Source organism: Manacus vitellinus, unplaced genomic scaffold (genome assembly GCF_001715985.3).
Source record: "Manacus vitellinus isolate BGI_N305 unplaced genomic scaffold, ASM171598v3 scaffold_44_pilon, whole genome shotgun sequence".
In the NCBI taxonomy this organism is placed as follows: domain Eukaryota; kingdom Metazoa; phylum Chordata; class Aves; order Passeriformes; family Pipridae; genus Manacus; species Manacus vitellinus.
The window spans coordinates 3,107,338-3,122,063 of NW_021940565.1; the positions used below are offsets into that span (position 1 = coordinate 3,107,338).

The 14,726-nt window shown below is 39.6% G+C and overlaps 1 protein-coding gene across 2 annotated transcripts in view; it reads left to right on the top strand.

The window, feature by feature from the left end:
- SUCO (SUN domain containing ossification factor) overlaps positions 1–14,726 on the top strand; it is a 37,974-nt gene that overhangs the window by 4,257 nt on the left and 18,991 nt on the right. For both annotated transcript variants that reach the window (XM_018079084.2, XM_018079085.2), the window contains exons 2-6: positions 6,516–6,624; positions 8,924–9,025; positions 10,310–10,455; positions 13,647–13,787; positions 13,963–14,113. In XM_018079084.2, the coding sequence (XP_017934573.2) occupies positions 6,516–6,624; positions 8,924–9,025; positions 10,310–10,455; positions 13,647–13,787; positions 13,963–14,113 (649 nt within the window). The remainder of the gene's footprint in view (positions 1–6,515; positions 6,625–8,923; positions 9,026–10,309; positions 10,456–13,646; positions 13,788–13,962; positions 14,114–14,726) is intronic.

Below are 14,726 nucleotides of genomic sequence, written 5' to 3' on the forward strand. Positions count from 1 at the left end.
TGGAGAGGCAGAACAGGGTAACTTAGAACTGTAAATCTAAAAAACTTTCTTGTAATTCTTGTTGAAAATACTGAGCTGATATAACAGAAAGACTCATCCCAAAGCTAGAACTTTTTCTTGGTTGAGTAAAAGTGTTTATATGAACGACATAATGGATTGGAATATTAGTAAAAGGTTCCAACAGTTCAAGAATTAGCTTAGGTGCTCAAAGGAATGGCAATCCCTTGCCTGGGGTTTGGAATGGCAATCAGGATATTGCTGAAATCCTTTAAAGGTGAGAAGCCTATTAAAAATACATTATAAAATGTCTGGGAGTCAGGTGGTAGCAGCTTTACAATGATCTAGGGCAAAATTCCTGTTGCTAAACTTAAGGTAACGTTCCTTCCTTGGCACTCTGTCTGTGTTGCACTTACAGCGGGTTTTTAGCATGGGGAGTTGGTGCAGAGCAGCTGTTGGTTTGGAGCCTGCTCTTGCAGTACTGTGCCTGTGTAGACAAGCTTATGAATTCAGACAGTGAGGGGAATCTTCAGAGGTCCAAGTTACACATTACTACAGTCTCTAAGAGCCTTAACGTTTAATCACTGTGCGTGGCTGTTCTGCTGTTTCCCTGTAGTCTTTGTGGTTGGCATCAGGTTTTATTGTGTTTTTCCACAATGTGTTCTTTTCCCCAAACTCCTGCATTAAAGATATTAGTTAGAGTTTGACAGTGGAGCGAGGTTCTCATGAGCTGCAATCTTCAGTGTTACGCAAGTCTGTTCCCAGGAGTCACTCGGAACTGCCTGTGCCTTTGGGCGCTTCCACACGGACACCTTTTGAGGGCTAAGGACTTCTGCCCTGCTTTAAATCCCTGAAATAGGGCACCTGGATCCTCCTTTCAAGAAATAAAAGAGGGTTGTGTTTGTTTCAGTTACATTGCAACATGCATTTAATGTAGGTTGTTGTCTCTTACGGGTACTGGATCAAAACAATGTACAATTAGATGCTGTGAAGGTGTCTGTTATCTCAGCAGCCTTTCCTAGGAGAGGATGAGAGGAATACTGGTAGTGCTGTGAGAAAGGAATGAAGTTCATTTCCGTTATTTGGCTTAGGACAACAGTGGGCAGTCATGAACAAATAGTATGTTCTCCCTCTGTCTTCTTGGATTTGCTCTCTGGGTTTACCCTGGCTCAAAGCTGACTTTCTTTCCCCCCTCAGGACTTACTGGTGTGCATTAATATTCTCAAGATCAGATCAGAGTGTGCAGAGACCTGTGTGGCTGAAGGCTGGACTACCCCTTCAGGCAGTAAATCAGTTAAATCTGATGAAGTATCTGATGCTGCTGGAACCTCCCTTTGCAGTCTTTGCATGTTAATGCATTTAAAACGCTGAAAGCCCTATTTTAAACCAGCAGTTGGAATCTCATTGTTTGAAGCTATGGAATTCAGTATTGTCAGAAGTATCTTTGTGTTTGGCTCCTCTGAGTAAGTGAAATAACTGTTTGGGGAGCACATTCTTCGAAATGTGTGGGCAAGATTAAACACTGAATTGCAAAATACAATGGATTGGTAAAGGATTTTCAAAAAAGCTCCAATTTCAGTTGTTTTGGGGTTGGTTTTTTTTTTAAGCATGTGAATCAAGTTAGTGGTAGGAAATGAGGTGATATCAGTGCCTTGCTGGCGTTATCCTTGCTTAGTCTAGGTCTGTAGTTCTAGTTTTCAGCTTTTTTTCTCCCTTAAAGGTCCACTGTAACTTTTACAATTATCTCAGTAATGTATGCTGCTCTTCTGTGGTGTGTTTTTTGCTTTGTGTTGTTTGGAATTTTTTTACTAGTATTAAGGAAGATTAATGGTTCTTCATTGCATTTATCAATATGTATTTCCACTTCACATGCAGAAATGAGTGTTGTGTCTGGGGAGATTGTGCTACAGCAATCAGTGCCTGGCAATTAACTGGTTGAAGTAATGTTGCTGTCCTAAAAGCCTGGGCTTCATTTTCCAAGAGATTTACTTTGTTCTGCAGGCCCTTTTAAATACAAGTCCTCGGCTAAACTGTTCTGAGAGAAAGATTGATTCCATTAAGTTGCTGGGGAGAGGGTGAGGATTCTTCCTGCTGTTTTTCCTGTGTTGTCAGTGGCTGGAAGGCAGGTTACTGCTGACTGGAGGGTTTGGTTATGGATCTGCTGAGCTCCTCATTCTTGCAGAGCATTTTTTCTCTTTGATAGTTCATTAGCGATAGTCACAGACCTGTAGGACTTGTTCAAAGCAAAAGGTATTTTCCTGTCTTCCTTGCCCTTTCACAGCTTTTATAATTTTAATTTTTACAGTTTTAACATGATTAATCTGAAGTCAGTTACTCTGTTATCAGGAAGGTGAGCTTCCACCAACAACCTGGACCCTCTCCCCATTCACAGGCCAGCTCTGCCCTGGGTCCAAAACCCACCCTTCTCCTCTGCACAGCCCTATCTGATCCTGTGAGTATTTTGAGTAGAGAATTGTCACATGGCAGGAATGATGACATCTTCCTTCTCCCTCGTAGCTGTTGGGCCCTGGAGAGAGTCTTTTTCCTGTGCCTGCAAGGAGGGCTTGGAATTCATGTGCTGGTGATAGCTTCCTTTCATTTTCCCTTCGTTTAAATGACTCTGTCTTGCAGGTGTCAAATGTAAACTGTTCTGAACTGCATCACTCTCCAGTGTCCAAAAATAGGTCTTGCTTGGGGAGAATTTATGAAATTAATTGTTTAGAGGACAGATGTGTTTGAACTGAAGCTGTGTAAGTGTCAGTGTTATGTGAAGTCCTTGGAAAGCCTGGACTGTTTTTCTCTGGGAAGGTCAAATTGTGGAAAAACTCCTCTTGCCTTCATATTTTGCTAAATTGTTTTTTTTTCACCTGTGACTTGTATGATTAATTCTTTTTACCACTTGTTTGCTTTCTACCTGATTGTTATGCCTGTCAAAACAGTTATCAATAGCTTCTCTATCTCTGATAGTCTTCTGCAGCCTCCTTCACAATTACTTAGGGAGTTGGAGCCAAATTAGAACTGGACAGTCTTTCACATGAAACCTACTCTGCAATTTCCGAACCACCTGCACTGTTGAATTTCAGTGCGTTCCTTTTCAAAGCAGAACAGCCTCGGTAGAGCAGAGCCAATTTTACAGCCACGAGTGTACTGAACCATTCAGATAGGGGTGAGCAGCATTTCTGCTTCAGTGGGCAACCACAGTGTGTGCCTGCCCTGGGAAAAGTAAAGATTCCCCCCGCCCCTCTGCAGCTTTGTCTGAGCCTGTAGCATTTGCTCTGGGGTTTGTGCATATCAAGCTGAAAAATTCAAGGCATATTAAAGAAAATAGCTTTTAAACTACAGTTAATTGTAGCACTAAGAGTCGTGCTTAAGTTTCTTTGTTCTTTATGAGATTTAATAGCAGGTGGTACTTTGAGTCATACATATAAAAATGGAACTCTTGAAAACCTCTGTATCCATGTAAGTCACTGACTGTGGGTTATGTGTTTGGAACAGTCTCTTCCTTTGAAGATCTACCTTGTACCTGAGACAGTGTATCTGGTGACTAATCTCCAGCACTATTTGGGCATTAGGTTTGCTTGTTTCTGAGTCAGCATTAAAATACTACTCGTGGGTCATGAGATAGGGAAGGATGGATTAGTATGTGCAGGCAGAAGCTGCTCTGCTTCTACTGCATGTACACTGCAAGTTCATAAGACTCAAGGGGAATTCTCTCCTCTGTAAATTAACAATTAGGTTCTCATGTTTGACTTTCTGCATTTAGAGTAATGCTTGCTTTGGCAAATTGTTTTTATTATGGGCTATATCCTTTACCAGCCTGTGGCTAAAGAAGCCTGTTGAATTAATATGCAGAATGCTGAAAGTCTGAAGAAAAAGAAGACTGGTGGTGGCCTTGGTAAGATGATTAATTTGACTTCTCACAGACTGGCTGGTCTCATGTGGCATTGGTGTTCTGTGAGTTTGTGTTCTTAATGCTCTGTCAGAGCTTGATGGCAGCAGTTGAGTGATATATCCTCTGGTGCAGTTGGGCGCAGGTTTTCCTGTGGGTGCCTGCATGCATACACGAGTTCTCAGTCCCCTCCCTAGCTTAGAGGGCTTTGGGGAGACTTGAGGCATCTTGTTGGAGTTGGGGAGTAGACCAAGAAGAATTTTGGAAAGTAAGCAAATCAGACATTAGACACAGATTGTCAGAATAGCTTAAATCTGAGCTGCCGAACCGCATTCTTCTAAAAGCGGTGTGTGTGCCCTAATAAAGCCTGATTTGTTGCACAAAAACTCTGTATATTAAGGCAAGAAATGTGTGTCTTTTGTTCTGAGTGCTTTTTGTGAGTATAAGTACTAAAGTAGTTATTGATGCTTTTGTGAAAATATACCTTGTGTTTGAAAATGCTGATTCACAGCCAGTGATACCTTTCCTTTCCTGCGCTGAAGGTCTTCATGTTGTTCTGTGCAGCTCACCGGAGATGCCCCCCTTAGTGGAAGCAAAATAGGAAATGAATGTGCGTGTGTGTGTAGTGACAGGGTGGGATGAGCTACAGTATGTTCTGTGTAATTTCTGATTTTGCTATTGTATTTTTTATGAAGAACCAGGGAGTTGTTATATCTGGAAGGACAGATCAGAGGTACTGGAATGAAGAGCTTGAGAAAATTTCGCCATGAAATGACTGAAACTAATTTTTAGAAATATAAATGACTCAAAGTATTTGCATAACTGATTTTTCCAAGTGAGAGCTAGGTAGTAAGGCTGTGAAAGTCTGGTAACATTTCATTCCTTCTCTTAAACGTGCATCCTGTGCTTAAGATAAGACAGATGTTTGATGGAAAACTTAATACAAACAAGTAACTACATGATGGGATGGGAATTTAAGATGTATGAGAAGCATATACCTCCTTCTCAATGGCTATGTGAGACATTGTACCTGCTACAGTATCATACCCTTATATTCAGTTCTTTATTTTCCAGTAACTGCAGCTGCTTCTACCTGACTTGAAGGCTTTCATTTAGCATAGAGGAAAGCTACTGCCTCAAAGATAAGAGAAATTACTGAGGTGATCTGGGGCTGAGACTGACCTGGGCACCTTATTTGCCTGTCTCCAGAATAGTGTGTCAGGTCCCACAAATTCCTTGTCTGTTGTCTTCCGCTCTCCTAATGGTGAGAGCCGTGGATTCAGTGGCTGGTACCTGCTGACAGTCCCTGCTGATGCAGGTGAAAGAGGAGCAATAGGGTTGTACCTCCACAAGACAAGTTCGATTTTTGTGATTGCAGCCTGGAGAAGTGGTGCTCCCCCTGTGTGTGCATATATGTATATATGCATAAAACTGTTTTTAAATTTTGCACTTGGCTGTGGTCTGTTGTTGCATGGGTTCCTCCTTGGTGGAGGAGTCTATGCTGCATATGCTTCCCAATAGAGTTGATATTCGAGCCCTTAGGAAAGGTGGTAGTTCAAATTCTAAGCACTAGAACGATCCCAGCTGTGTGAGCGAGTCATGACCTACTAATGATCTTACTGTTCTGACTCAGGTTGCTGTATCCAGATTTTTCTATGTTATAGACCTGTCTCCTCTTCTGTCCTTTTTTTCAGGATGTTTGTGTGAATTCACCTGGCTGTTATGTGAACAGTATTTCCTGAATGAAAGATATTTGTCTTTAAGGTGGCAGGTGACTGATGTTCAAGTGTTGTTGAGAACTCCACTGAGAGCTCAGTTTGCGTAGTGTTCTGCTGGCCTCACCTGAAGTCAGCATGAAGACCTTTGGGCCTCCAAGCCTGGTGGTTTGCTGTTCAGATGCTGGTTTAGGATGTGAAAGGATCGTGTACTCTAAGCAACAAAAGATGCTGTTCTGGTACAGGTGTTTGTATAGATGATGGCTACTTTTCTACCGAAATAAATCCATTTCTACTGCACAGCAAAGCTGTTCAGAACTGCAGGTTCAAAACAAATGTCTCTGGAGGTCGTAGCTGAAGCCAGCACCTTGTTTGCCTCTTGTCTGTACATTTTCATTGGTTTTTGCATGGGCCTTCAGTGTACTTATTTTCTCTACTTTTTTAAAATGTGCTTGATAATGCTGAGTGTGCAGAATTTTCTCAGGTATGTTCTATGCAGGGAAATAAGGAGCTTTATTTTTTTAGTCCGTGGCTTTAGTTTTTTTCTTAACAGTAATCATTGCTAGAAATAGCCCATTGCTGTATGACAAAGGATATAGTTGATTCAATGTTTCTAACTTGTATAACTTAACTAATTTGTGTCAGCTTCCACTTTGTGACATAGTAACACCCCAGTAACTCTTTTGCTGATAGTTTTGTGTTTTGGAAGCGCTGCATTTGTAGTGGTTTCTCTTGCTAATTTCTTGAGGTGAAGTCCTCCAATGGATTTTATGAGTATCTATGAACTGTATATGTGTATTTTTTAGCCACACTGTGGGAACAGCTGAAATAAAGCTTGGGGACAATGCTGAGGAAATTCTAAAATGTCATGTATTCGTTTTAAATTAAGATTTTTGATATTTTTTTTTAAATAGGCTTCCTGTTTGCAATGTCTTTTGTAAAGACAGTGTCTCATCGGCAGTGCAATATGCTTCAGGTGATGCTTGTGCCCTGGCCAATGATGATGAAAATTTCCAGGAAAAGGTATGCTGAATACATCATATTAATTACTTACTCAGTCTGACTTGATATTGAATTTTAAAAACTGATTCATGCACATTGATTCACAGGGTCTTCTTACCCAGGATATTTAGTGTATTCAGTTGTTCTGTGAGCCAGGATGTTATCTTCTCAAGTTTTTGTTCTCCTTCAGGTTTGTTGCAGTTATGCAACAATACAAATGAACAGTTTGAGATGGGAGAGGGAAGAAAATAGTAAAGCTAGTTTTGGTGGCTTAAGATTTTTTATTTGGGTGGCAGATGTTAGAAGAAGTGGGCATGAGGGAGAGTATGTGGCTCTGTAGAAACCAATATCAGAGGTGGTGGCCTGGATGAATCTAGGCCATGGTATGCCAGTAACATCTGTGTTGTGTTAAAAACAGTGCACAAATGTTTGCTATCCAAAATAGAAGGTTTAAGATTAATTGTTTTAAGTCAGTATTTATCACTTTGTTTTCCTCCTGTTTAATAATAATTAACAAAGCTAAAATATTTGTGTGAAATATATAATAAACAAGGTATGATCCCTTTTTACATTACTCAGCACTTTAGGTTAAATTGAGTGTAATTGTCCCACCCTGATTAAGTCATTACAAGTTTCTGCATATTGCAGTTGTGTAGTGAGTTCCCAAGCTGTTGAGTCACATCAGAAAGTCAGGGTAATTTTATTTATTTATTTACATAGGTAAAGAATCAGTCCCATGATAAAAATGGATAGTATTGATGTATTGGTTTTATCATTTCCTCCAGCAATCTGTAGTAGTGCTAATCATGGTCCTCATTCCAAGAAAGCTTTTATATGCCACATCAAAATTGAAAAATATGTGTTGAGCATTCTAGTTGACTCAGGTGGGGAGCTACCTGACTGTAAAAAAACCCCTTGAATTATTGTAGATTTCTTAAGCAATCCAACAACTAGGGTAGCTGTATTTTTTTTTTCCAGTTTGTGCAGCCAAATAGCATTCAGTCCTGTTCTTCTGGCTGCCTGAAAAAAAAAGTTCTGCTTTAGTTTAATGGCTGATGTAATAAAACTGGAAAGATCAAGTAAGCTTTGACACTGGGAAGCCACTGGTGTATGTTTTCTACTTTTTTCCAGCATTCCTCCTTTCATTCTATTAATGTGGCTGCATTGTTAAGCACATTTCTGAACCTAAACCCAAAGATGTGAAAACTCATACATTACACTGTTCTTTTTACTCATTAAAGAAAATCTCTTGGGTGTATGAGAAATCTTAAGCATTTGTCTGTTACTCCTAATTAGGCTGCTGGAGCTGCCCTGCTCAGCAAAGAGCAGTTCTGCAGCCCTTGATGGGTTTTCCTTAGATCAGTTGTCTCTTCAAACCATTAATGCTATTTCATCTTTGGGACTAGGCTGTGAGCTAATAATGTTTGGGGGAAAATATTGCTTAGCTGTTGTCTCTAAGATTTTCCCACTCAGGTTTGTAGCTCTTGCTCTTCTCCTGGATGCCTTAACTCTCTCTGTCATGTAATGTTGTGTAACACAGCAGCCCATTTTGGATCTGAAGTCCAGCACTTGCAGTATTTGGCCACAAGGTTTTAGACAGCCCTTATAAAACAAGGGGGATGTAAATGTCTACCAGATTTCTTGCTGTATTTTGAAGTATTGTTCAAAAATAACTTTCCTATTTTGTAGTCAACTTAAAAAAAAGTTTGAGGGGCAAGTGTAAATTCTTGTTAGTTTTAGTCTCGTGGCTTTAAAACTTCTTTCCCCTCAACTGTGTATTTTTTTTTTTTTACTTTGTGAATTCACTGCACTTGATTGTAAATTTTTAGTTGTGAAAGAGAAGGTTGCTTTAAAAGGGTACAGCAGACTTGTGCAATTACTCTCGTTCTGCTGATTGGACTCCTGCATCTGAAATGTGCCACGTGTTATTTTTTCAATGGTTGCAAGTCATCTTAGGATTTATTTTTCATTCCTTCTCTTTTGGACAGCAAGGAGATAGGGAGGATTTGTCAGCATGGGAAGTCATAGCAGAATGATGAGCTTTCCTTAGCAGACAAACTGAATGATATAAGAAAATGCTAAAATGGTCTTTGCAGTGACGATTTAACTGAGTTTTTTTAACTTGCCATAGTCTTTGTGCAGGTGAGGTTTTAAACATATGTGGACAGTGGCTCTGAAGGTTAATGTAGCTTAACTCCTTGATATTTTAATGATGGAAAAGGTGGTATTACTCAGTCTGTATCAGAGGTGGCTCCTCTTACTGAGAATAGGCAGCCTGTGTTACTGTGTACTTACAGCTGTTGTACCTGTAATATTCCAGGGGGAAGAGGCTGGTCCCAGACTGGAGCCTGAGCAGACAGACTCAAGTACACAGAGTTACTCTATGGAAGAGCTGCTCAATGACTTTACAAAATCTGACCAGGCAAGACTTTTATCTCATTTGCTGTCTCCGTACACTCTTCAAATGCTTCTTGGATTTCAGCCTTTCATTTTGATTGTCTAAAGCTCCCAGTAACTGTCTATCACATTTCACCTGCACACAGAACTGCTGTTAGACTCATGTTTCCAATGAAGGACAAAATGTGTGAACTAACAGACCTTGCATTTCCCATGTGCATAAGTAATAGGAGTAATTTAGTACTTGTAGGTACTGACTAAATGAAACTTTCCAAAATAAATTAAAATTGGATGTTATAGTTAAAGATGTCTCTTTATAAATAAAATATGAAAAACCTTCTCACTGAGGTATTTTTCATAGAGATCAGACTTGGTGATCATAGCAGTCCATTTTAGCTTTGATCCTTCCTGGCTTCTGTCAATTTAATTTCTTTTTTTAAAATGGAAAAAGGGTTATGCTTCAGTAGTATCTGCCATTGATACCATTAAGCCAGTGCTCAGTGTTAAATGTTATAAAGCTCACTGTTAAAGATGGTTTATTTGATTATATATTTCTGGTTTGTAGATTGCAAGACAATACATAGGACATACTTCAGAAAACATAATGCATGGCTTCGATGTGTAATTCTGTAATAAAGCCTTGAGACCTCTTCACGTTCAGTTAGATGGCTTGGAGTAATCTAGCAGTTGACAAGAGGCTCTTGTTTAATAATATTTTCTGTTGCTGCAAGAGTTTAATCTGACCTGTTTCAGTGGTTATATGCTTTTTCAGATTTACTAAGCCTTATTTTGAGTGTGCTGTGCAAAGGCTTATGAAAACTGAAGACCTAGAATAACTAAGACTCAAGACTACTAAGCTGTCGAAGCCATAAGTGATTAATCTCTTTATTCAGCTACAGCATGGAATAGACTTCTGAAGACTTTTGGACCTCCATTTGAGTGATAAAATTGGAAGCCTTCTCCCAAATTTAGTTTAGGATGAAAACAGTAAATTTTATTGTAATAGAACATGCAAATAGGACTGTTTTATTTCCGTTGCTGCAATATGCAAACTGGTTTTCTCCTGACTATCTCTATAGGATTGCACATCCCTGCTTCAGTTAATAGTTTTACACGTTATTGCAGACTGTGGAAGAGTGTTGCAACTATCCCAGAGCAGCACAGAAATACCACTTAAGGAAGAAAGAAAATTTATTTCTGACAAATCTGAACTACTGAACTTTGAGAACTCCATACTAGATGTTATTGTATGAATGCTTTTCGTGTTCAGGTTTTGAAAAATGTGTGTTCACCTGTGATGTTTTCACAGTCAACAGACATAAGTGAAGCAAGCCAGCCCGAAGTTGTGAGTCCACCCTCAGCAGATGTAAATGAAGCTTCCTCCAGCATAGTTGCAAGCACTGAAAACACTTCCAGTTCACCTACCTCAGAGATACCTCCAGTCTCACAGCCTGAGTAAGCCCTCTAAATTTTGTTGGTTTTTGTCTTCAAGACTATCACTTACTCTAATGTTGTTAAAAGGTTTAGTAAGGATAAAACTAGACTGTTACATGTGATTGTTTTGCTGGTTTATGGTGTCAGTGCTAATGGAGTATGTCATCATTTACTCAGTGTGTGGATAAACACTTGTGTACTTGCATGAAGTGAGATACTATTGCCATTATCAGTTTCTAAGCTGCTGCTTTGAGAAAAAGCCCATGTGCTCAGATAATCTGTACTATAAAAGCCCTCAGGCCTTTCCCATTAGGATTTCTGCCCTTCACAAATGTGCTTTCACATCTGTGACAACAAGCATCGAGGCTGCTTCAGCCATGGCCTCTGCTTTCAGTTAAAGAAGAACTCTGAAGAATTTTATTTTGGAACTTAAAACAGAGCAATCTGAAATAAGTTCTGATACGAGGAGATTTTTGACAAAATAGCAAATTTTTATATAAATGCAGTCAAGACCATTTGTAGTTCTAGTACTCAGCAGGGTATTGCAGAGCTACCTCTGCTGCAGGAAACCTTCTGGAGTTTGTGTGGTTTCCCTTCTTTTGTGGAATGCTGTGCTATCAAACGTGAGCTGTAGTAGGAAAATGCATGTGTGTGTACTTCTCAGTACTTTCACAGAGTTCTGCTGGGCTTTCTGATGTGTGCTGAGGGAAATACATTGTTCTAATTGCTGATAAAAATTGAATATTTTGGTAGATAAAAATTGACACATTAAAAATTAAGTAGACTTGTCTTTGGTGTTTTGGGTTTAAGAGTCCAGTTTTTCTGCTTTACCGAATTGAGCTTCTTTACCATAGAAAAGGTGTGGAAGTCTTGTTTGCTGACTGATCTTGCCTAGTCTGCCAGGGCTAATGCTTAAGCACCTTTTGGTACTTCATCAGTGTCTTAAATTGCAAGTCTTCCAAAATTTGCAGTTCTTATAAAGCAAAACTGGAATATCATTTCAGCTTGTCATTTTGATAGCTGTTGTCGACTACTGCAGTGATTCCTTGTTGTAACATGTTGTAAATCCTATGTCAGGTTGTAGAGACAGGATGTTTTTTTCTTTTAAACATTCAGCTTGGTATCTGGTAACTGTTCAAAACTGTCAGTCACAGTTGAGGATACTGGAGTGAGGAACTCAGAAGACTTGCCCTATGAAATGAATGGAAATGGAAACTTGTTTTGGAGCACCTGATTGATTAGTTAATGCTGGGCAGTGTTCTGACACCAGTACCATTTTCAGGGAAAAAGGGCAGAATTAATATAGGAGAGATGCATGTTTCAAACTGCACTTTAGCTTTAAATAGTAATGGATGGACTCTTATTGTACAGATTAATATTCAAAACAGCTGTAGTTCAACCCTGTATTTAAACAAGATCTTTAAAAAGACACAGTTGCATTTTTTATCTTCAGACAGATTTTTTTCCTGTTTTAGATGCTGAGGCCTGTCAGTGTAATAAAGTCCAGCTCCCTCAGGTGTTACTGGTCTAATAATACAGCAGAGCCTCTTAGTCAAAATATTCTGAAAGTAATTTTATTCCAAACTATTTTTACTTTGTAATGGATCCTTTTTTAGGACAGCACTGACTGTAGCTTTTGTACTTGGGCCTAGTCTGAGGAAAACTTCATGCAAAATTATCTGAGCTCCTTCTGGCTACAAGTAAAGACAGCTGCTGTGCAAAGTGAGCTTGTAGTGCATTTTAAAAGTTAAGGCAAAGCTACTAACAAATCAGGGTATCCAAAGGAGAGAGAGAACACCACAGCTTCTAAGTTCACCTTTTGCCAAAATTAGTTACTTGGGGCCAGTCAGGTACATCCTGAGATCAGGGGATTTTTAAGTTCATACTTGTTACATATTTTATTCAGTTGATAATTATTCATACTTTCACTTACCTACTGAGACAGAGAATATGTGGAGCTTTTCAGCTTTAAGTGTAGTAGTCAGCCTTATTCAGTTAGTGAAGCTTTACATGCAGAGCCAAACTGTGCACCTCAGATGTAGGCATTTTTGGGGTGTTCAGAGAAACTACTCCCTGTTTGTAGCTAATAAATTCTTGTGTTCATAATGTTTGTTAGATTTTGCTACAAAGCAAAAAGTCTTGAATGTCTGTGAGGTTTTTGTGTTATGTTGTAGGAACTTTATCATATGAAAGGTACTAAAATTGTCTCCCTGGGTTGGTTGCAACTGTTTCTGTTGATAATTGTAGCAGCCAGAGAACCAGAAAGATTCCCTTTTAAGTCGCTGACGTGCTATTTGTGTTTTGGCAGCTCTGTCATGATATTGGATTAACCTACTTTGCTGCTGACATTAAGGAAAGCTTATGTTGAATTTTAGAGGGCAGAATAAAACTTTGACTTATATCTGGCTATAGCATAAAGCAATATGAAAGTCATTCCTGTACAGGAGAAGAGGGGACAGTCAGAACTGGAAGTTATTAGTTGTCCAGCTTCTCTCCACCCATTGTCATTCCGAAAGAGCAAACGGGGAGACTTTTGTTCCAATCTTTGCCTCTGGATTTGTCTGATGTGGTGTGCTCAGCCTTTCTGGGAGAGAGGATGTGAAGCAATGGGCAGATCAGCTGGTTTGGGCTGTTGGTACAGCTTGGATAATGGTCTGCTGGGTTACCTGATTTTTATTACACTAGTGAAGAAAAAAATAAATGAACCTAGAGCAAAGGAAGTCTGCCTGGCTTTGCTGTATATTGTTACAGCACCTCTTTTCTCCTCTGGTTTTAGCCAAGTTCTGTTCTGACTTCCACCCATTGACTTGGGAACATTAGTGAGGGAACTCAATCTCGTGTTTCTTTCCTTTGTTGAAAGGGGAAATAAAATTGCTGGCAGCCAGATAACTATGAACCTGTTGTTAGTTTGTAATGATGATGGGAAAAATTACCCATTGCAGTGTTTGGTAAAATGTTAGATGAGAGTCCTGGGAGATGAGAAGCTAGTTGAGTTCCTTTCTGGGACAAACAAGCTAAAATGGAAATTCTTTTCTTGCATGGGTACAGCTGAGAATGCAGTTCCTTAAGTACAGCATGCTTCATCCATTTCTGAATTATTTCTGAGCCTGTTGCTTTATGAAAACTTTCTAATATCTTTAGTTATGTGGTTGATTGTCAGGGTTACTTATATCATCAGAAGGCTAAAAAGCATGTTATTTCTTTCCCTTCAGTGCAATAGAGAATTCCCGTGCTGATACCCCTGTAGTCAGCTCTAGTGAAGCTGAGCAGTCAGAACCTGACTGTGATATTGGTGGGACACTTGAGGCTGACCCTCAGAGTGAGCCTTCCTCTTTTGTCAGTCCACCAGAGAGGTGAGTATCCATGCAGGTTGTGAGTCTGAATAGTGTAAAGGTAGTTGTTCTTTTCTGTCCTGGCCTTGCAGAAAATGTTTGCATGTGCTTGCTTATCTACATATTTGTGTGTTTGTGTGTGTTTGTTATTGTATATGACTGATTTTATGGGTCCTTATACTCTTTATGCTTTCAGCCTTGCAGGTCAACATATAGAGAATATATCATCTTCACATGGCAAGGGAAAGAAGACAAAATCTGAATTTGAGTCGAAAGTTTCAGTACCTGAAAAAGGGGCAGATGAGCAAAAATCTGCTCTGAATGCCTCGGAGAACTTAAAAAGGGAGGTAAGCAGTGCTGGTATTTACTCAGTACACACAGGAGCCCAGTGCCCTCTGCTAGGTTATCATCACTGATAAAGATGAGTGATATCCATTGCTTTCCTGATTGCCACTGTATAAAACAGAGAGAAAAGGGCAGCAAGGCTGATCTGCTGGCACTCAGTTTTTCTGAGCTAGCAAGTCTTTTCAAATACAAGACTTGGGGAAGTCAAGTAAAACTATCTGGAGGAGAATCCAGAACTGTTCTTTATGTAAAGATGGTTAAGCTGGGACTTCCCACAGGACACTGTGGATGCAGAATTTTTTTTATGTGGGCTGAAAAAGAAAACAGGTAGGAAGTTGCATGGTTCAAGTGAGCTTGTAGAAAAGAAGCTTGAGGGTTGAATCTTGACTGAGTCAGGAAGTTCCTGACTAGCAAGCAGATGGCTAGAGGCAAAGATGACAGTTGGAGGAAATACAGAACGTTTGGTGTGTTTTTATTCTGTCCCAGGAATCTTACTCGGCCCCTGTTAAAGTGGGATATTTAACTAGACAGGTCTCTTATACTCAACTGTATGACTTTTTTATGCTCTTACTGTGAGGCACTTTCTAAAGCTTATGTTTTTTAAATAGCTAAAGA